This window comes from Parasteatoda tepidariorum, chromosome 6 (assembly GCF_982258835.1).
Source record: "Parasteatoda tepidariorum strain Cologne lab strain chromosome 6, Ptep-v5.0, whole genome shotgun sequence".
Taxonomy (NCBI): Eukaryota; Metazoa; Arthropoda; class Arachnida; order Araneae; family Theridiidae; genus Parasteatoda; species Parasteatoda tepidariorum.
In genome coordinates, this window is record NC_141760.1 from 45,419,755 (window position 1) to 45,442,758 (window position 23,004).

General features: G+C 26.8%; 2 protein-coding genes across 7 annotated transcripts; one reads left to right on the plus strand and one right to left on the minus strand.

Moving 5' to 3' along the window:
* Positions 1–818: 818 nt before the first annotated feature.
* Positions 819–3,350, minus strand: LOC107456291 (uncharacterized). The gene is made up of 2 exons (XM_016074122.5): positions 3,173–3,350; positions 819–1,424 (listed from the first exon to the last, which is right to left on the minus strand). The coding sequence occupies exons 1-2, from the start codon at positions 3,243–3,245 to the stop codon at positions 1,006–1,008; spliced, it is 492 nt and encodes a 163-aa protein (XP_015929608.2). The 5' UTR covers positions 3,246–3,350; the 3' UTR covers positions 819–1,005.
* Positions 3,351–5,143: 1,793 nt separating this feature from the next.
* Positions 5,144–22,570, plus strand: LOC107456296 (SAP30-binding protein). Of its 6 annotated transcripts, none has more exons than XR_006224711.3 (12): positions 5,144–5,273; positions 8,829–9,007; positions 9,086–9,207; positions 10,375–10,438; positions 12,028–12,116; positions 13,048–13,136; positions 14,025–14,085; positions 15,096–15,147; positions 17,160–17,218; positions 17,531–17,581; positions 19,242–19,290; positions 21,382–21,445. XR_006224711.3 is itself a non-coding variant. In XM_016074135.5 (12 exons), the coding sequence occupies exons 3-12, from the start codon at positions 8,851–8,853 to the stop codon at positions 21,540–21,542; spliced, it is 903 nt and encodes a 300-aa protein (XP_015929621.1). In that variant the 5' UTR covers positions 5,166–5,273; positions 8,114–8,226; positions 8,829–8,850; the 3' UTR covers positions 21,543–22,570. The 6 variants fall into 6 exon arrangements, 5 of the variants coding, with proteins under 5 accessions (XP_015929619.1, XP_015929623.1, XP_015929621.1 ...); XM_016074135.5 differs by lacking the exon at positions 17,531–17,581 and adding an exon at positions 8,114–8,226 and having other exon boundaries at positions 5,166–5,273; positions 21,382–22,570; XM_071178733.2 differs by lacking the exon at positions 17,531–17,581 and adding an exon at positions 8,114–8,226 and having other exon boundaries at positions 5,166–5,273; positions 10,390–10,438; positions 21,382–22,570.
* The last annotated feature ends 434 nt before the right edge of the window (positions 22,571–23,004 follow it).

The window sequence follows — 23,004 nt, forward strand, 5'->3', positions numbered from 1 at the left end:
ATAAGTAAGATAAATTTTGTGTGGATAAATTTTAGGAAAAATTCCCAATAGCAAATGGGACAAGTTTTATCACACCCTACTTGATACCCGAAAAAAAATGAACTTAAGATATTTAAGTGAAACAATTATAAGGAAAACATACGGATAATATTTAAAATTGTTTATCTGTTTATTTATTTGTTTACTTAATCTCTCAAATAGCTTCAAAGTTTGAAAATGAATAGAATTCCCCTAAAAACTTTTTTCTATATTTAAAATGCGGCATTTTTTATACCATTTTTTTTCTTTGATTGGTAACTATACCATCTTTTGCTATAAAATTAGAGAGATCTTTTTGTAAGGGATTTCATAAAAATATTTTGCTTATTAAGAATCGACTCATTTATTTTTATACAAATGAAAACAAATTCATCCACATTTTATCTGCAATAACAATCAATAACAACCAAAAGGGAAATCCACAAATAAAAATATTCTTATCACAAATTTGAAAATGGAAGGCTCAGATGCATAAATAGGCATTAACATCTAATTTCAACCTAAAATTTCATTGCTGTATTTCCTTTCATTTTCAAATAAAGTGCCAAACAAATTTTTTATTTCATATGTAAAGATAAGCTTCATTAACTCATTTAGTTAGCACACCTAGTCTTAGTCTGTTGATTGTAAGCCTATTTTGGCACCATGTTTCATGAGAGAATACGATAGTAGAGTTTTTATATACTTTCAGATGAAGGACCCTATTAGTAAATAAGTTAAAATGAGTATTCATAAATGTTTAGTAAACAAGTTACTAAAAATGATTAGTAATCAAGATTCTCGAATAGTATTTTATTTATTACCTGAAATTTTTCCTGAATAACTTAGTTTTAATTGCGCAGTTTTAATTCATATTTTACTCTTATAATGAGACATAGCTCTTAATTTTTAAAAATTTATTAAATGCCATATATGTATATATTACTTAGTATTTTTATTTCACTGTTTTTTTAAACTCTGTTTAAGTTATGGTGATTGGGTGTTAAGAGACCTGGGTACATAATCAGGGAAAGCTAATTCAACTCCAGCATTTTCAAAAAGCTGTCTGACTTCCCCACGAGAGCAACATCTGCAAGCTTCTCCATATCCAGCAATGCTATCGCCGCTGTCAGAATCAAGATATTCCTCCTCGGTTTCGGTTGTATTTTCGTTTTCCTCTTCTTCATCATCAGCTACCATTTTCTTTCTGGATTTGGAATTACTTTTTTCTGAGTTGTCAGAGTTCGATTTCTTGTTTCGAGTTGACTGTTTAGTTTTCTTATTTTTACCTTTTTTGTCCTGTTCAGATCGTTCCGACGATTGCTGAGTATTTTTGGCTTTTCCAGTTTTGTCATTTTGAGCAAATTTACTTTTTGTTGCCTTACCTTGCTGCTTCCTTTCTTTACCTATCAATAAAAGCATAACGTTAAAAATAATTATTTCAGTCATTTTCTTAACTATCAATATAACAACACTAATATAGTTGTAACGGCGGGATCAAAGCTCACACAAACGGATGTAACATTTCGGTACTATACTAAAGCACCGTCTTCATTGTGTGTATTTCGAAAGGTGTATCAATGAAAATAATTGCATTTCTAGTTATTTGACACAGTGTTTTTTATCACTTTTAACTTTATAACGGCCTTCTAGAGAAAAGACCGGTTTCATGTCTTGAACCCCTCTCCTCTTCTCAGTTGTATGGAAATGTATTACGATATTTTCCCCTTTCTTAATGTTTTTCGCATTTAAGCTGTCAAAAATATTTTTTATAATTTCCACAACACTTTCTTTTAGAACTATGTTCAATGTAAATTTGAGCTGTGAGCTCTATATAGTTTTCCACCTGAAAAGTTTTTATCTGTTTGAAAATCAAGACAGAAACTCAGGACGTCTCCTATAAAATTCCACACGCTTGTGAAGTGTTGCCATAGGTCAAGAGTTCTGCTCTAAGCTACCTGTAGCCCATTTTGATTGCCAATACTGCACGAAGTTAACCCTTCTTTGATTCTTATGTTGTTTTTCTCGTGACTCATATCCTAGTACGTAAATTATAGCTCTCCTTTCTGTCAGTACATATTTTGTATATTTATTCATTTTTGAATAAATATGTTTTTTTTTTTTTTTTTTTGCAGTTAGACATTTAAATGATTATAAGATTAGTTTAGTACTCGTAAAATTAATATCAAAAGCTCGATGAGTTAAAAACGAAGTAGATGCTGATGGCTTACTTGGGAAAAGTCTCAGCTTTTGCATATAATATGGTTTATGCATATTAGTACGATCCTCATCATAGCGACCCATTTATTTTAACAGTCTTTACACATAAAGTCCCATTGATGCGATTTATTTCAATGTTAATTGAATTTTAATGTTATTATATTGTCGTTATGTGCACACTTTAAAAAAATATGGTGAATCTGATTTTTTTTAAAAACTGAACATCGCAAATATGAGTCACTTATTTGCAATTATGAATGGCGTCAGCGGGAACATTTTTTAACTAAATAAGACTAAATAAAATCTCCATAACGTGACCGTTTTTTTTTTTTTTTTTCTCTTACGATTTTCTTTGATGTATTTCGTTTCTTATTTATTATAATTACTTTCGGGGTTTCTCTTATAGTTAAAAAATGCTGTAATAAATTTGTTAATTGTTTTTAAAATGGTAGTATCCCCGTACTGGCCATGGCGTGATTTAAAATATTGTCTCAAAATTAAGTTAACGTATTTGAGGTGTTCTAGCAGCCCCTCAAATTAAAAAAAAAAAAAAAATATTAGCTTTACACAGGAAAAGGGGTTTAAATTAAGATTAAAATACAATTAAGAGGTTAAACGTACAAATATTGGATTATGGTAAACTATGTATTTCATCAAATTCTAATTGTAAAGCATACTAAGATTGAGCTTTAAAATCAAGGTAAATTTTGAATATTAGAACTCTCCAAACTGAACTAAAACAATGTTTTTTGTTTGCTGAAATAATTACAAAGAAGAAAAAAATACCGTAATGAACTACAATATTTGCTTTTCTAAACCTTTTTTTATATGCATTTGGGGTTATTAACTGTTTCAAAAGCGGCCTTTTCAATACTATTTATGTAACTACTATATTATTTTTTAAATAACTTTAACAAAATCAGAAATCAATTACCGCTATTCTTAGAACGAACTTCTTCATAATTAGAGTGATAAGCTCTACACCTCGTTTTAATTTTATTCTCCATATCCTGAACAAATCAAGCTTCCGAGTAAAATGGAGAATTTTTAGACTTCAATTTGTTAAATTTAGTCTGGCATTACAACTTATACGTTCAGATTTATTAATTTATCAATATGGAATCGAACGTGAATCAAATGTATTAATAGCCTTTTATGCAAATGATCAGTGCTAACCTTTAGAAAAGGAAAAAGAAATATTAATATAAAAAGTTATTACAAAGTGTATTTCGGTAATCTTTAGTTTTGGATTCCATCACAATTTTCATTGTCCTCCCCTAAGGTCCTCAGCAAAAAACTAACGATGAGGTCTTATCATTTTCGCTGACAGAAATCTTTCGCGTATAATTCCCACAAGTCAAATAAAATTTCTGAGTGAGTTTCTATGATTTTTGTTTAAATAAAATAAATTGTTAAAAGTTTTTTTTTGAGAAACAAATGTAAGCTTTGGCACAAATGTGTCATTAATTTGATTATTATTATTGGTCTATTGCATCAACAAAATTCAAATCACAAAAGTTTTTTATTCGAATCTTGGAAATAATAATATTTGGAGGTCCTGGTGAAACCCCGCACCTCTCTGGGGAGTCATGCGCTTTCATCTTTCGAGCCAATCACGCTAGAGGCGGTTTTTTGTTAGCAAGAGAAAAAATTGCACGCATTGAAATATTCTTAAAGATCCGCCTTCAGGAACATCCCGCTGAGCAGCACCATAGTTACAGGAATCTATCTGGCGAAAGTCCCGCAGTGGACTGATCGTTAAGACACGGTTCCCAGCAGATCACCGTAGTCAAGCATCTCCGGCTACGGTCAGTGTGCGGGTGGGTGACCACTTGGATCAGTCTGCGTAGGGACCGAGGGTGTGTGGTATTGGTCCTCTTTAAATTGTTCTACCGTAAAGTGCTCGACTTAGCGTGCAGGTCATCGGGCTACCGAAGCGGGGGTGCCATCCCCTCTGCAGAGGATCAAAATTGTGATGGCATGTCTTCGGATCATCCTCAGGGATGTTTTCCAGACGGTCGCCAATAGCCCATTGTACAGTTCTAGTGCGACGTAAATGAACTACAACAACAACGTATGCAGAGAATCAAAATTGTGTTGGCATGTTCTCGGATTATCCTCAGGTTTGTTACTCAGATTTAAAGCTACTATATATTACTCAGATCGCCCGATTTACCTACGATATTAATTTTAAAAGACTATTCTCACTACATACAAAAAGTATTGGATATGAATTCAAGGGCCATTCTCACTATAAACAATTCACGCACCGTCTACTCCTTAATTAGTCCCTCACCGAGAATGAGAGCCTAAATGGAGGAAAATATTCTCCGAGAAGTCTAATCGCGATCGCAACACTCGAATACGCCATCTGGGGAGAGACCGGTTTCATGCCTTTAGCCCTTCTCCCTTCCCTCTCCTCCTCTTTTCAGTTATATAGGAATGTACTACGATATTTTCCCTTTTCTTAATATTTTTCCTTTCTACTTAATAAAAATATTTTCTAACATTTCCGTGATACTTTTCTTTAGAACTATGTTTAATGTAATTTTCAGTTCCATATAGTTTTTCAAGTTAAAAGATTTTAATCTATATGAAAATCAAGAGAGAAACTAACGTATTTCCTTCCTCTATGACTTTCCCATGGAGTCTAGGACTTTCCACACGCTAATGGGGAAAGCATGTGAAGTGTTGCCATAGGAAAAGAGTTCTGCTCTACGCCACCTGCAGCCCATTTCGATCGCCAAAACTCGCAGCCTTCAAACAACGAATTACGAACACCCAATCGAATCCGAAAATGACGAACGAGAACCTAAGTGAGTTTTTTTTGCATTTAGCGAGAACGGTCCCTTTTATGCTGTGAGAACAGCCCTTTTGCGTGTCCATTGAGCAACATAAGCTTTAAGCTAAATCATCTTTTTTAAAAATCACTACAACTTCAGTTTCATATTCATCGATATTTACAAAAACAAATTGTGCGCTGAATAGTTTTTTTCATTAAACTTAAGATCAAATAAATCTGATTTCTTTAACAGGTCAGTATTAATACAATGTAAAAATTATTATTGTTAGCAATCAGTATTAACATTATTGCGCAGGGCTTTCATTGTCACCCCTTAACCGAGAATGAGTACCTAATGGGAGGAAAATATTCTCCGGGAAGTCTAAACTGAGTAAGAATAAGTAGTCTGAGTAAAGATAAGTAGTTTGAATTCTAACTATTTGAGAAACCTGAGGTCTCAGGATTGGATGTGAGGGATTAGGATTGTATTTCTTAATTAACAACTAAAATCCTTACGTTGGTTTGAACATTGGTTGCGTTTGTACCTTGTCTTCTTACTAAACTATACGTTGAAAGTAGTTGCCAGGAATTGCTACAAACTACTGTTTTTTGTATCTCAGTACTCACTACCCTATACATTTTTTTTAAGAAAATAGCATGCTCCTCTATAAACTTTGGAGAGAAAAAAGAAAAAAAGGCACTACTACAGTAGTTTCTTTTATTGTAGCATGTTACTTCAGATCACTTGTTATAAAGCTATCTATATATCATTAGTATAACCGCTGGATATATTACTTTAATGTGACCACTGGGTATATTATTTTAATATAACCACTGGTTATTTTAAATAATGGCCTTTAATTTAACCACTGGTATTATTAAATGTGTTAATAATTTAATTACTTTATATTAACAGTCAGTTTTGGTAAGGATACAATATCTTTTTTAAAAGAAGTTAATGGAAATATCTTTTATATTTAATAGGATTTGAAATTATAATGGATAGTCCTCTGTTTATTAAGAGAGAATGTTTTAAATTAGTGAAATCTTAGAATCCTTCAGTTAAAGCAATGTACCTACTTATGCATTTTCTAACTTTTTCACATGACTGGATAAGAACAGTTTTTTTCCTGAAATCATTTAACCGTGTATAATTATTAAAAAAATTGCCATAATTATTGGTTTGAGTGTAGGCGCAATCTAATTAGTAGAACTTTCTATGTCAGGCTGTATTGTCGATAAAAGCTTATAAATTTTTATTTTTAAAAGTGATCCACTGTCTTACTAACAGTCTTGGTGCAAGTTTGATTATGTTATGTTTTTGAATCCTGATATTTGGTTACTATACTATTTCCGAATTCAGTTAAAAATCTATTACCACTGTAATTATTTTAGATAAGTATAACCACATTAAGTATCTTCACTGGCATAAATTATAGTTAGGGGATTATTTTACAGCCCATAGTCTCGGAATAGTCTTAATTTTTGTTTCCTGTCAAGAACAAAATGCAATTAGTAATTCTTAAAAAAAAGAACTTTGTCTTGAATATAGTTTATTTCGTACGTGGGTTCATGCATTAAAGTTGAGCTTTTAGACTATTTTATTTTTAATCAGGATGTTTCAATTGAAGTTTTTTTAGGCATGCATAAAATAATTGTTAATTTATAATTAATTTGAGGAGAAAAATGATTTTAATACATAGTTTTCTGAATGTTTTAAAGATATATTTAAGTAACAATTACCCATGCCTCTTACATTTCTTTGATGTTTTAGGGGTGCATTATTTCATAAAACCATTCTTCTAAATTTCATTAATTATTTGTATAATGCTGATTCTATCAAATGTGTACTGTATAATGTATATATATAGTGGAAAGTCCCATATCCGGAATCCTTGGGGCTTTGGCAAGTCCGGAAAATAGATTTTTCCGAATAATAGGACTTTAAGGTTAACAAATATCAAAACATATTTATTCAATAAGAAATAACAAATAGAGGATAATTAATGTCAATTTCAATCAACAAAGAATAAATCTACATGGTTTTTAAAATCTCAATATTTTAATATGCCATTATAACATACCACGAATTCCGAATCATTCTTTCTCAGTTAATAATCATTCCTCAACTAGTGATGATTCCACTGAAAAACCAACGTGGTTTTGCTGCTTGTTGTTTTGATAATTATGAAAGCAGAATTTCACTTGGGTTTTAAAAATCTCAATGTTTTAATATGGTATCTTTTCGCTCAGCAAACATCAAATTGCACATTTCTCACTTAATTGTCGACGGATTCACCCGCATTATCATGTGAATTTATGGTTGCATTTCATAGTTTTTTAATGCTACATTATTAGACAAAAGAAATTTCGAATCACCTATCTGTAGAATTACTTTTTGATGCGCTCGATTTGTGATGATTTTATTGTCTATATGGTTTGTGAGGATTTTATTGTCCATTTCACATTTTCAACAATTTGGGGTTTCCACATACTTTTTAAAATTTTGATTTCATTTTTAATATAATATTATTACCATCTACAAATTCCGAATTGCACTTTTGAATAAACACTTAATGACCCTCTTTCTTGAAGATTTAATCTTAAATCCGCAGTTTTTTTAAAACATGAATTAAGTGTGTGATTCTTGGTGGTAATAATCCTTTTATGCAAGATGTGAGCAAAAAGATGCATGATTTTCTTAGTGCTGTTGTGAAATACTAGATTTCATTTACATCATATCCAATTTTTCATATTGTAGCGAAAATCGGATTAAAGTCGGAAGTCGGGTAAAAATTATAATGAAGCAGAAAAGCGGAGGATTCTTATCCCTGCATACTTTAATAAGTCGCAAGTGTAAAATAAATCATTTTTTTTTAAAGAGAAGAGTTTTGTTTATTTTGATTATTAAAAAGTGTTCGAAAAAAAGACCCGGTAAAGCAGATGTCTGGATATGGGACTTGGCACTGTATATGTATAAAAAAATTATTTATCAGTTGACATTATTTTTCTGTCATAGTTCAATAGTCTACTTCAATTAATGTTACCTTATGAACATCCTTTCCTGTACTATCTGTTGTATTTCCATTGCAGAGTGAATCTGCATCTTCATTCCTGGTGGAATCTTGTCATTGGTTCATCTTCCACATCAAAACAAAATAGCAACTACATTCTCTGGAACTATTAATTGGAGAATGAGTCAACATGTATAATTTTCTGATTGATGTTGATTTCAATGCTATTTGTGTTGTGTGTTAATTAGCTATTTTTATAGTGTTGCACAATTATCATTGTAGTGATTGTTATCTGAACATTGAATTAAATTTTTTTGTTCGATACACTGCTGTAGTTTATATTGTCTGAAAACAAAATCTCCAATATTTTTTTTTTATTAAAGAAATGATATTTATTTATTTATTTAAAAAATTAAAAAATAAGGTTTGCTTTTTTTTTTTTTTCAAATTTCTGTTACATTGCTTATCAGTTCATTAACTTTATTCAATTTAGCTTTTTCAATGATATAATTTTTTCTGCTTTGATATTAAATTGTTGTTAGTATGAATAAATAAATATGTCTGCCAGTAGAATAAGTATGTTCATTTTAATATCTATCTAAAATCTATCTATCTAATCTATTTATAGGATCTATCTAAAATTGTTTTGAAATGTAGTATTAAATATTGTATTTTGCAGTATATTTTTATTTCTTATTATGTACTGATCTTATTCATTTTTTAAAATTTTTTTCATCTATGCAAAATTAGATAGCAAGCTATTTTATAATGCTTATATGTTCTTATTTTCTCAGGTAATTGAAATAAGTGTGAACAATGAGTTCTGAAAGCCAAAGTCAATCTCAAACTGCTTTAGCTTCATTACATGCTACTTACACTGATTCTGAAGGAGAAGCTGAAGATTCTGAGGGAGAAGAAAGTAGCCCCGTTAAAATTCCTTCTCCCAATAAAGAGAGTAGCCATAGCTCAATGGGTATTAGTTTTTTATTATTTTTTTATTCTTTATCCGATTTATGATTATGTTTATTGAATGTTACTTTTAAATGTTTAGATGGTTTTGCTAAAGAGAACAAGCAACAATCAAAATTAGTGTCATATTCAACTGAAGCTCATGAAGATGAAGATATGAGTAATTCAAATGACAGTAAATCTTCATCCGATATGCAAGATGATGTAAGTTTTGTTTTACTTTAATTGATGCTGAAATTGATATCAAGATGGATGCAAATCTTAAGAGTTGATAAATAATAAATGGATTGGAAATATCAGTATTTCTTACTATTATTTTCATAAATTGTAATCAGTATATATATATATATATATATATATATATATATATATATATATATATATATATATATATATATATATATATATATATATATATATATATATATTATATATATATTATATATATATTATTATTATTATTATTATTATTACTATTATATATTATTTTTAATTAAAAATATTTTTTGGATTTTTATTTAGTGGCTCTATGTTGTCCTCCCAATTAGAAAGAAAGATTGAAATTTTACGGTATAATATATAAAATTTAAACCTCATAAAAAAACTATGACGTAGCTTCCTAGTTATATTTAAGAAAGTTATTATTATGTTAGAAATACAATATTTTTATCAAAACATTTGGTTCTTTTTTTTCCCCTTTTGATCCTGTTTTTAACTGCTTTGGTTCATTTTTATCTTTTTAATTTTGTGATTCGAAAATGTTGAAAGCCCTGTTATAAGCAAAAATTCAACATGAATTTTCGAACCATAAGTGATTTAAATAACTAAAAAACAAATTAAATAAATTCAATATCATTTTGATTAACTTTAAATTAATACTAAGAAGAAAGTTCTTTTCCCTTTCTTTTCGAAAATATAAGTCTAAAGTGATTTTTATGTTAATCTTTATAACATGTGTAATAGAAAGGATAGGAAGTCAAAATAGTCTTGTAATTCGTTGCATTATATTACATTCATTACAATTATTATAATTCATTACAATAGTATAAAAGAAATGAAATTAGAGTCCACTGTAAACACATGAAATAACGTTAGTTAAATGGGAGTCCAGAAAGGACCACTAAAAAAGTTCACTTCAACCGATTGGTTCACTATATTCTAGGTCCATTATAACGGGATTATACAAAAGCATTCTTAAAAATTCTGAAGTTGTTCAGTTAATTTTATAAAACTAAACTTGAGTTGAGTTTAAGCTTGAATTTAGTGTTGATTTAGTGTCACTTTCTTTTCTAATTAAAATATTTTTTTGAATCTTTGCAATTAATTTACAATAATGAATATAATTTTACTCACATTATTTTATGATTTCAGTTTTTTTCCTTACAGTCATCAGATCACAAGGTAGTACCAACCGGAGCCCCACCGTTATCACCAGGTATTGAATCAATAAAAATTCAAACATTAAACTCTTTATTAGGGGCCATTTAAATATTACGTAAGCATATTTTTTTATTATAAACCTCTCTACCTTTCCAAAAAAACAAAGAAGTACAAGTTTTTCTCTATATGCTTACATTTTTTATTTTTGAAATTTTTTTTTTCTTCCCTTCCAGACTTTATTTATTTTTGAAATATACAAGAGATAGTTTACGAGAGATTTCTTTTCTAATAAAAGGAATTTAGAACCTTAGGGAAGCATTATACACTTACACATACAGGGGTCTGTCCAGGCCGAATTTACTACCGTTTAGCGGTACCTTCACAAATTCAACTTTAGGAAAAACGGTAGTTTCACAAATTCAATTTTAGGAAAAACGGTAGTTTCACAAAATACTTTTTCTTAAAATTTCATTTTTGTATCCCTTAAGAAACGATAAATCCATATTTTTGTGTTGATTTTTTAATATAATTTTTAATTTTTCACAAATTACGTCTAAATTTTCACAAAATAGGTACCTGTCAGAAAAACCTAGACAGACCCCTGACATATATTCTCCTCCAGTCGATAAAAATAAGCAAATCAGAAACTCTCTTTTCTTTTGGTGCTTAAGTAATATTTTAATGGCCTCTTGTGCATTGAAGTTCTGTAATCAAAAGCTTTATTTAAATCTTATTTATATAATCTTTTTATATATTTATGAAAATTTTTCCTTAAATTAAAAAAAAATAATTTATAATTAAATAAATTTAATGTTGCTATTTTTTCAACAATGTAATCATTTCTTTTGTTCCACATAAACTATTAAATTAAATTTTAAAGTAAGCTTAATATATATATATATATATTAAGTGAAAATTAATAACTTTTTAATTAAATATGTCTAGATTTATAGATAGTATATCTTTAGTTATATAGTTATATCTTTAGTTAGAATAGTTATCTTTTTTCTATAAAAGTGAGTTTAAGCAGTTTTTTTTCCTTATGAAAATGAAAGTATGATTTCATTGATTATACATTTAAAAAAAAGGTATAATGTGGAACATTATACTGCTTATACCATTTAAAAAATATAATGTTTGTTTTTTGAAAATAGGATTTATTGGGTAGTTCAGTTACAAATAGTAAGCGCTGTTAAATTGTTCAAAGTTATTTTGTTTTTGCTTGTCAGATAAATGGATTTGTAAATATGCCATTATTAATTTCATTTTAAGGTAGAACAAGATTTCTTACATGATTAGGGTAGAACAATATTTATTTAGTTGTTATGAAAACCAAAGATTATGAGCAGAATCAGAAAAAAAAAGCAAAACACAAAAATCTAAATTGTTTTAATAAACTTGCAAAATTTCTCTTTCAAGAAAATAAGTCTTGGCATAACGATTGTGACATGATTTAGAAGCAATTTAGGAAATAAAAAATGTATTGTAGAAAGTACTAAAATTTTACCTGTCTTCAAAAGGAAAAGTTAAAAAAAAAAAAACACCGTGTGGTTTTATAGCGTTATATTCTTCAAATGTCAAATCTGCTCTGTATAATTCAAATTCTGCTTCCCTAAATTTTATTTACCTGCTTTTCTTTTTCAGTTTCATTTCATAGGAGTCTTTTAAATTTGAAAGAAGAAGATTTGCAACTTCCTATCGAGCCAATTGGAAGATGTTCAAAATCCCTGCAGGTATTGATGATTAACTGAATTTGTTATCATCTACACTTTCTTTGTACTTAAAGTAATATTTCAGTTGATTTTGCTTGCAGACCAGCAGATTCTTCTTCTAATTTTTTTTTTTTTTTAAAATGGGAGAAAATTGCTGAGACTCCTTTTTATTATACATGTTGTCTCCTTATTAGAACATTTCTAAATTTGCTTCTAACAAAAATTAAAAAGCTGAATTGATAGAACACCCCAAGGAAAAAACACTTTTTTTTTCTTCCCTTATTTGATTCCAGTATAGAGATTTATGCCAATTTTAGTATCATTGTATAAAATTCAATTTAAATTAAATGACATAAAGTATTTGTGCTTACATTTTAAGAAATTTATATTTTGAATTTGACTATGTGTTTGTTAAATTATTCTAAATATTTACAATAATTTATGTCTGATTGCATTCAGCTTGCAGATGGATTTGGATTTATAATATTGCTCCATATTTACTTCTTAAATTCTGCTATTGGTTTTACAGTTATGTAAGAAATCATTGAAAGTAATTTAGAAATAAAGTTTTATTTCATTATAATTTTTCGAAATGTTTTATCTTCTATTATTTTGTAGCCTGTTTATTTTCTGCAACAATAGCTACAGCTTTATATGAAACTTTCTGAATGAAATTTCCTTTATAATTATTCAATAAAATTAATGGAGTTGTGGCATGCAATGTAAATATAATATAGCATTAATCTGTTTTTATATTATTATTAAATGATAACTATGTTAAATATCTTTAACTTTATGATAAAATTTTAAGCATTTCTGATATGATGAATGTGTGAAATAATAATTTTAATCATTAAATTATTGTATTTTTTTAATAAGGTTCTACTTAATAAATTTATTTTAATATATTTAAAGTTATGTTTTTCTCAAATTTTACTATTTTAATATTTAGGAAAAAATTAGTGATTTATATGAAAAGAAAAAGAATGGCAAAGACATGAATGCCTCAATTCAAAAGCGAAAAGATTTTAGAAATCCCAGGTAAATTTATATGATTAATTCATTTAATAAATCTTAACGCACATAAATTATACCTTACACTTAAAAAGTATTAAAAAATTCCTTGTGTATTGTTGAAATTAACCAGAATTGTTAGAAAATATATTAAAATTATTAAATTCTTTAAAACCTTTTTTTTTATGTTCGTATAAACATTCATTCATTTATTACTTTGTAAGTTTAAGGCTATAGAAAAATTGAGGCTAGGCTGTTATTTTTTAGACTATTACTTTTATATTCTTGTGTTGTAATTTTATTTGAAAACTCGTCTTTTTTATAAAAAAAATATACTTCATAGTATAGAAAGGATTTTTACACTTACTGCTAAATTGAAGTCAGGTAAAGTTGTCTTTTATCTCGAATTGAACTTTAGTCAAGAACTAAAATGGCCAACATAAAAATTTTTAGTATTTTCTAATAATCTTTAAACAATTCTCTTTAAACTAAAGCATGAAGCATAATTGAATATAATCATAATTATTGTATGAAACATAAATGAATGATTAAAATGCTAAAATTTAAAAATATTTAACAAAAAATATTTTAAAGTTGCTAGAATTTAAAAACATTTATCTAATTTCTAACATGAAATATTTTTGTAGGGACATATAACATTTAGTTATGTTTTGTATTTTGTTTACATTTATAAAATATTATAAAAATACTTTTTTTCTAATATTCATAATAATGTATCATTAAGCATTTTCTTTATAAATCAATAAGATTTTATTAATATTTACTACTTTTTTGATTGCCAGCTTAAAGTGCTTTGTTTTAATAATTCCAAAGAAATGGATAATCTTTATTTTATCTTTTTTATTTTTTTTCTATTCTGTAAAAATTTATAAATATTACTTTCTTTTATTTTAGTATCTATGAGAAGTTGATCTCATTTTGTAACATTGATGAACAAGGAACAAATTATCCACCAGTAAGATTATTATCTGGATATTTCTATCTAGTTGCTAGTTTATTTTATTTCTTGTTTTTAAGAGTTTCCTTCAGACAGAAATGAGATTTTACTCAATATTCTCAGTATTAATATACAGAAAATTATAAAACTGAAATTTTATTTAATTAATTAGAGACTAATAATAAAATTTTATAATATTAGTACATGTGATAATACTATTTTTAGAATTATAAAATGATACTTTAGTATCTAATTTTTGATTATTATTCATTTCATTTTATTATTTGAGCTGTAAATATCTAAAACTTTTTCTATGTTAATGTGCTAAAAATATTTTATACTACTACTTTCAAACTAAATTAGGCCCAATGTAAAAAGTTTCAACAACAAAAAATATTTGGAAATAATAATTATAAATCAGGATATTGCATTCATGTAATTTTCCATAGGTTAAATCCTTTTTCTCTATAAACCTCCAAGTTATAACCATTATGGATATTCAGTTAGCTGGTTTGTATAAAATTCGTTGTGAACAGCATAAGTTGATCTGGGATTTCCATAAAATTATTCTTTTTTTATCAATTTCAATGACATTATGATAGATTAAAAAAAAATTAGAACCTTTTAAAGTTGCACAATTTTTATATAACTTAATTGTGAGTTATTTTTACAATAATATGCAAGTGTTTATCGAAATTCTTGAGCTAAAAAATAGGTAAATTTTAAATATTCTATATTCTAAAATATTCTATGTTGTAAAATATTAACAATTATAATTACATAAATCAGTTGTCTCAGAATCTATGTTGTTAATAATTTTAATTATGTTGTATGCAGTTATAAAATTGCATCTTAAGATAAAACAAATCTACAGTTAAAAAATTTTTTTGATGTTACATAAATTGTATAATAATCTTGAAATAAAATATTGATGAGATAACAACTAGAGAAATGATAATTGCTTTTGATGAAATAAGTTTTTTTTCCATCACTTTTTATAATTTCTAAAGTATATATATGTTTTCCAGGAAGCATATGATCCTCACTGTTGGGGTCCTGAATCATTTTATGAAGAACTTGGTAAGAAATTTTGGAAATACAAACCTTTTTATGATGTCAGTCCTATGCAATTTTATTAAAACTGATAACTCTGCAAAAAGTTACCTTTTTTTTCATTACTAGTTTAAATATTTCAGAAATTTTGGTATGACATATCATTGTATTTATTTATCATAATTTTGTGCACACTTCGCTGAAATAACTTAAATTCAAGAGAGTATAAATAAACCAAAGTTCATTATTAAAAGGGAAAATATTGGATGAAACTCTGACTAGACTTGTGTATAAGAGATTTGTTATGGGCATTGCCCTGTTAAACAGTAAAACAGTAGATCTTTAGAATGCAAACTTTGGAACCTGGGGTTTTGTATTTTATGAAATTTTGTGTTTTATAGATCATTTTACTTTACTTCAAACTTACATACTAAATATGGCACTATTAGTCTGGAATGGAGTAATCTAATATTTTTTTCAAATAAGCTATAAAGAATAATATTTTTTCAAATATGTATAAGGAATAATATTTTTTAAAAATAAGTTATAAAAAAGTTTCAAAACTTCACTTCCATGTGATTTTTCTTAAATCAATGGTTTAAAAAAAATAATATTCAATGCATTTTGCTAACATTTTGGAAATATTGTCCAGCTAATATTTTGAAAACATTGTTCAGATAATATTTTGAAAACATTGTTCAGATAGTATTTTGAAAATATTGTTCAGTGAAAAAATAATCATGATTGAAATAATTTTAGTAACATGGTAATCTGTCAACTGGGATTTTTCAATCTTTCTTTAGGTTAAAAAAAAATGATAGAGTGTCAAAGAATTACTATTTATATGCTGTAGAAATAGTTGCAAATTATAGTTATGTCTAGTTTTACAATAATTATTCCATTAAAACTAAAAGAAGCAATGAAAATCATAGAAAGTATTTATATTTAATCTTCGTGTACTTGAACTTACATATTGCTCAGTCTATGAAGTATCAGAGAATCTCTGCTTTCAGTAAAAATAACACTTACCAATACAATTTTAAAATTTGGCTAAGAAATAAATATCACTTTCAGAAACATAACGTTTGACCCCGTGGCAGAATTGTGGTGACACGCTGATAATATTGCAGAACGTTACAGAGAGATTTTTCCTTTGGGAAAGGAAACATTTTGATTTTCCTTTCTGCATAATTTTTCTAAAATTGTATTTTTTCTGCTGAATTTTTTATTTTTACAAAGATTTCTTTCTTGTGCATCAGAGAGGAAGGAAATAATCATGATTTTTCTATTCTCATTTGAGATTTTTAAAAAAATTGGTAATGACTGGCTTCAGCTAGAATTTCAAATTAATAATATAAAATAAGGAATTCAGAAATGGTGAAAGTTTAAGAGATAGTTGGCTCTAGAAATGATGTTGTTTCTTTAATTTTTTTTTCTTTCAAGAACGCCATATTTCATATACACTTATTTGAGTATCTCTTCTTTGTGATATTTTTTTTGGGAGTTACTGTACGATTTTTAATTTGTGTACAAATTTTAATTTATTATTTCATTTATTTACGAATTTTAATTTGTGTAATGAACAAATTTCAAAAGAGGAAATAATTCGTGCATTTTTCTGCCTACAAAATGCGAGAATTTTGCCTTTAATATTAGAATTTTAAAAAAAAATATTACTTTTGCAATTAAAAATTTTATACATTTTTATTCTATATTTTCTTCTGTGAACGCAACGTTTTCTGTTACTTTAAATTAGTAATTGTTATAATTAAAAGTATCTTAAAGCAAAATATTAGTGCTAGGAAGTTTGTTGCTGAAAGCCAAAAAAAATTCTGCCTCAGGGCGTTTGACTAAAATTTTTCTCTGAGTAATTGTTAGTTATAATATGGAGTAAAAAAGTTTTAATGACTGTAAAATAAGTTAATAGTAATATAAAATAGTATACATTGTGATGCTCCTAAGGTAAATAAAAAAATATGGATAGTAATGAATTTCTTTACTTCATAGTTCAATAAGATTTTCTTCACATTCTTTTGTAGCTAAACGGCAAAAGGAAGAAATGGATAAACGAGATAAAGAAAGGAAAGACCGAACTAAGGTACTTATATTTCTGTAATAGCTTTATTATCACGTGTGTATATTTATTGCCATATTTGTTTTCATTTTTAGTTTAATCTTGATAAACAAACATAACTTTTTGATATTCAGCTAATCATATAATTTAAAATTAGCATCAGAACGATTTTGATTTTGCTCAGATAAATAGTCTTTCATGATTGTTTAGGACTATAACATTTCATATCTTCATGCTATTAAAAAATCTTAAAAATTTTCTCATATTCATTCTCATTTTATAAGGGTTCTAATGTTTCCTTTATTAGGGTTCTAATTCTAAATTCTTATTCTTTAGGGTTTACAGAAATTTTAGTTCCTAGATTTGCAATTTTTTAAAGGAAAATAAGTGAGTAATATAGAAGAATCTATGTATGTAGGACTCTATAATTCAAAGAAAACTAATTAAAAATCACATCATGTCATATTTAAAGCCCTGGATGCTTAGATAAAGTTGCGACGTGCGGCAATCTTGGTGACTGCAATTCTCTTGTGATCGCAACTTTCAATGTAGATATACTTTTATTACTATTCTTAATACTATTACTATACTTAAAAAATATTCTTGAGCAGTACTTTTTATTGATTAATATTTTCATATAATCAAAGATAACTTAAATATTTATTATTTCTTCTTTTTCTTTCCAATATTATAGGTTTTGTTTTTATTCTATTCAGAGAGAATAATACCTTGTTGATTAGTTAAAACTTTCTAATTTCATCTTTCATAATATGCTATAACTTTTTCTTTTCTGAACTCTTTGAAAATTTTTGCAGTTGGATTTTTTATGAGGTTCAAAGGTTTCAATACTTTAAAATTCAGACTTGTCAATAATTAGTAAATGGGAGCTTCGTCACATTTAATAACAAAATAAATGAGTTCTGGTTTGTTCAAAATTAATAAATATTTCTTTGAAAATTCTTATTCTAATTCTGAATCTTAAATACACAAATTTATTTTGCACTGTCACAAAGTTTTACTATGATGCATTAGATATTTAAAATAATAAAAATAAAGAAACTAAGAATTCAAATAGGAATTGGATCATGTTAATTAAAACTTAGAAATTTTAAATTTTTTTCATTTGAAAAATGTTTAATGTGTTCTGCTAGTTTACTTTTAATTCTGGCGACAAAACCCTGAAATATTTAAATGATACTAAAATCTATTTTCAGAGCTTTCTAACGAAGAATTTATTTCAGTTAAACATATTTAATGCAATAGAATTTGGCAAACCTCTAATTGATAAAATAAAGTGGAACATGTTTGCTCTATATAGTTAATAAATAATATCTTGTAAAGTTTGTAACAAATTAATAAATAAATTAATTTCAAACTTACCTCACATAATCTGCCGTTTTCATTTGGATTCCATTTATCTCAGCCAACTCTATGCAGCCATATTTTTTGTGATCTCCAGCAAGTAAACGATATAATTTAAAGAATAAATTTGACTTATTTCAACACCCAAATGGGCAACGACCAGTCATTCTCAGACCAGTCAAAAGTAAAAAGAAAGGCGAAAATTAAACAGAGTCAGAAACAGCTAATACGTTTAAACATCTTTTTTGATAATTACATTACATGATAATGGGAAAGTCATATTGATAAAATCTAGACTAGAAAGAAAAAGGAGAAAAGAGCTGCTGAAAGAATTAGCATTTAAATATCTAACAGAAAGTGTCCTAAATTATATGACGGTTTTGCAAGTGTTCATAACAAAAAACTGTCAAAGCTTTATTCATGTAGTACTTCCTGTCAAAAAGTTGTTAAACTGAAAAGCTTTGACAGTTTTTTTGTTATGAACACTTGAAAACCGTCATTTTAATTTAGGACACTTTCTGTTAGATATTTAAATGTAATTCTTTCAGCAGCTCTTTTCTCCTATTTCTTTCTAGTCTAGTATTTTATCAATATGACTTTCATTATAATGTAATGTAATTATCAAAAAAGATGTTTAAACGTATTAGTGTTTTGCTTGTTTGATTTTTCTTATTTATTTTTACAGGTTGAATTTATATCGGGTACAGTTAAAAAACCTACTGATTCTGCTTCTGGTACGAAAGGTTTTATTTTGTATATGTTAATAGCTTTTCTAGTTTTTTTTCTAGTAGTTTGATAGAAATTTTATTAAAAAAGTAATGTATATTTTATAATTTTAAGAACTGATTTAACTTTATTGACCTAATATTCGTAAAACTGCAATTTTTATTAGTTGGTTGCATTATATAGATCTATATATATTAAATATTCTCATTATATGCTTCTAAAAAATTGCCAAACATAGTATTAAATGTAAAATATATTTTTTTATTGATATAAATATTGTACTTAATTTTGAAGTATGCAAAATTACATCAATGAACTTATTAATGATAAAAAAAAATCTCCAAATTATTATGTTTATTAAACTTGTAATTTTCACATAAATTAAGCTTTAATTTGTATTAAAATCTGAAATTCTGCAATAAATATCAGACTGTTTCTATAAAGTTTTAAAATTATTTCAAATTTTGCAATTTTTGATTATGTTATTTGCTAATATTCTTGTCATTGAAGCTTATTAGTGAACTAAACAAATATGTATTTTTCAAAGAAACAAAAATATGTAGGATAAACTTTCATCTATCTTTCTAAAGTGATAAGTTTTGTTAAATATTTTTAGGTGTAGTAAAATAACTTTCTGCTGTGCTGCTATAAACATAGCATATCTGCTTGTAAAATAATAATATTTTTTATTTATCCAATAAACTTAGTAAATTTATTTTGAGTTTAAATTATTACAATTTTATATACCATGTTGTCAAATTTAAAACTTTTTGAAATTGTATAAATGCTAATGCTACATTTATCTTCAAAATTTCTTGGCGAGTAAAACTACGAATTTAAGTAGAATCTGCTATTCAGATATGAGACTTGTTTTGCATCAGTTGCAATATTCAGATCTTGTTCAAACCATACTCCTGTTCTTAACAAGATGTGTGGTTTAAATAAGTTATTTTTGATCTTCTCTACTTTTTATCTTTTGCTTTCTAAAAAATTCCATGTCCAAAAGGTTAATCATCTTAGTTAGTTCTATGTATGAGATATCTCTTTTGCTGAAAATTACCCCCTGATGTGTTTAGTAAAAATTTTTTATCCTGTTTCCATTCAAAGCTTTTTTCCTAGTCTATTAAATAAGTTATTAACTACGATTATGAATAACTATGAAACTACTATTATAAATAACTACGGAACTGCTATTATAAATAATTAAATCTATTAAATAATTTATTAACTTCAAATTAAATTAGAATAATTGATGACACTATTAAAAATGGTATGAAAATAACTACAGATCGAATTGCCTGTATTCTGTGAGTTCTGCTGCTCTGATAATTAATTTCATTATTTGTAAACTAGTACTTGATTGGAAATTTAATTTCATTTGATTGTATTTCATGAATTTAATTTAGTTGAAACTAGCCTTTAAGTTCTGTTATTCAAGTATTTATATTTACTTTTGTAACATTTTATAATGCAGGGCTGATTGTGCTCCGGAAAAAATCCGGATTTCCGGATTTTTCGCTAACAGTGATCCGGAAGTTTCCGGAGATCGAAACGTTTCAAAAAATCATTGATCACAGAAGTTTCCGGAAATCAAATTTTCAAAGGTGGAACTTAAAAACAGAGTTTATTTTATTTGTATGTAAGGGAGAGCCAGAGAGATACTTTATAAGCTTATATTCATGATTAATATTCATTTTTTATCAGTAAATAGTTGTTATAATCATAACCTTAAGAAAGACAGGCATATTTGTAAATTTTTATTACTTCTTTAGGTCATCATAGGTATGTGTAAATGGTATAGGTATGTGCAAAATTTTAAATATATTTTAAGTAAACTAAGAAATATTGAGAAAAAGTAAAAAAAAACCTTGTTTAAATTTTTTCTAATTTTTATATTTAAACAGTTTTTTTTTTTTTTTACTCAAGAAATTTTCCGGAATTTTGACTTGGACTCACAATCACCCCTGATAATGATTCCTTATTTTGTGTTGTCACTTTTATTTAGCTACGCTACATTATTAAACAGTTTTCCATTAATATAAATAAATGTGTAACATTCAATTCTTTTTTCATTGAGAATTATTATTTTTTATTTGCAGATGCTGCAAAACGTAAGAGTAAATGGGATGTTGGAATGAGCCAGATGCCCGCATCTGCTTTGAAACCTGCAGCACCTGTTACAATATTGCCAGTTCCTACTGGTACAAAACCAACTGTAATATCAGCTTTTGGCACTATTTCCAAAAAAGCAAAAATGTAGTAATGGTAAATAGGCATTACATAGCATTCAGCAGGGGTTTTTTCCCTTCCCAATCTCGAACTGGACAAATTAAGGTAATGAGTCCTAAGATTATAAAAGCAAGTATTTCCAGTCAAAGGCTACTTTTATTGTTTAGCTTTAAAAAAAAATAGTCAAGTTAAAAATGTAAGACTATTGATAAAAAAAACCTGCACCTGCGCCTCAGCCGAGTAGTTTATTTTGGCATTTAATTTATGATTTTTCTGCTGTTTATAAAACTAAATTTTTAAACAATTTCTTAACACATTCCACCTTTTTTTAATCTGGTGTTGGATATTGTGTACAGTTATAAAGGTTTCTAACAAGGTGACATTTTCTTTCCTAACCTCACTGTGACATGGATCAGCATTTACTGTAATATAATTTGTTTCCAAGACTGTTTTCTTAAAAAAATTGTTACTCAAATAAGTAAGAATTTTGAGTTGATAAAAATATTAAAAATTTTGTTTTTAATATTTAAATTTTTTTTAAAAATAATTTCTAAATAATGAGTGTATTTTAAAATTTTTGTTAATTTTTTTGATGTATTGTTGTTGTATTTTAGGTTGTAATAATTTAATTCTTGCACTCTTTGAGTAATTTTCTCTTGATGTAAGTTTTATAGGTTTTTTTTTTAAAAAAGCTAACATATCTTTTTTCTTTATTTATCATACTCATTAATATTTAATGAAAGATTTTTGATATATTCATCTTGCGTTGCAAAATATTGATAAACTTTGTATTATTTTTAGAATTTTAAAGTTTATTAGGTAATCTATATGACAGGCATTCATCTATGTTAATAATTTCTCTTTCATGCATTTTATTTAAAAAAATAGTTTTTTATTTTTATTTTATTAGTATTCTAAACGTTTTATTTTGATGTTTAAATAACTGTAATAATTTAAATTGGTTATGCTGTTTTTTAATTTTAATTATGAAACTATGTTTAGATTTAATGTATCTGATGCAGGTTGTATATATGTAAATAAAATCTCTTTTAATTGATAGTTGCTTGTGTGCAAATTTATTTGTCCTCAAATTTGCATAAAGGCACTGAAATTTGAATTAGTATTTGTAAACTATTGAAAAGATACAATTGAGATTTTTGTTGTCCTGTAATAGAATTATTTTAAAAATTTCATGTGTGGTAGAAATATACACATAGATTATTCTGAAGAAAAGTTGTTTTTATAGGAGAAAATTTAGCAAAACTTGATAACTAGAATGAAGAAATGCTATCTTACTTTTTCATATTTAAGCTGGTATTGGCAGAGTATTAAAGCACTTGTTTTTAGTGCGTAATTTAGTAACGTTTTTTTCCCCCTATCCTCTTCAATTATTGTCTTTTACCACTTTAAGCATTTTTGGAATTAAGGCTTTAAAAGGAAGGAAAAAAAGTGGTTCGCCATCTAGTTTAGCTCGGAGCATTTTTAGTATGAAT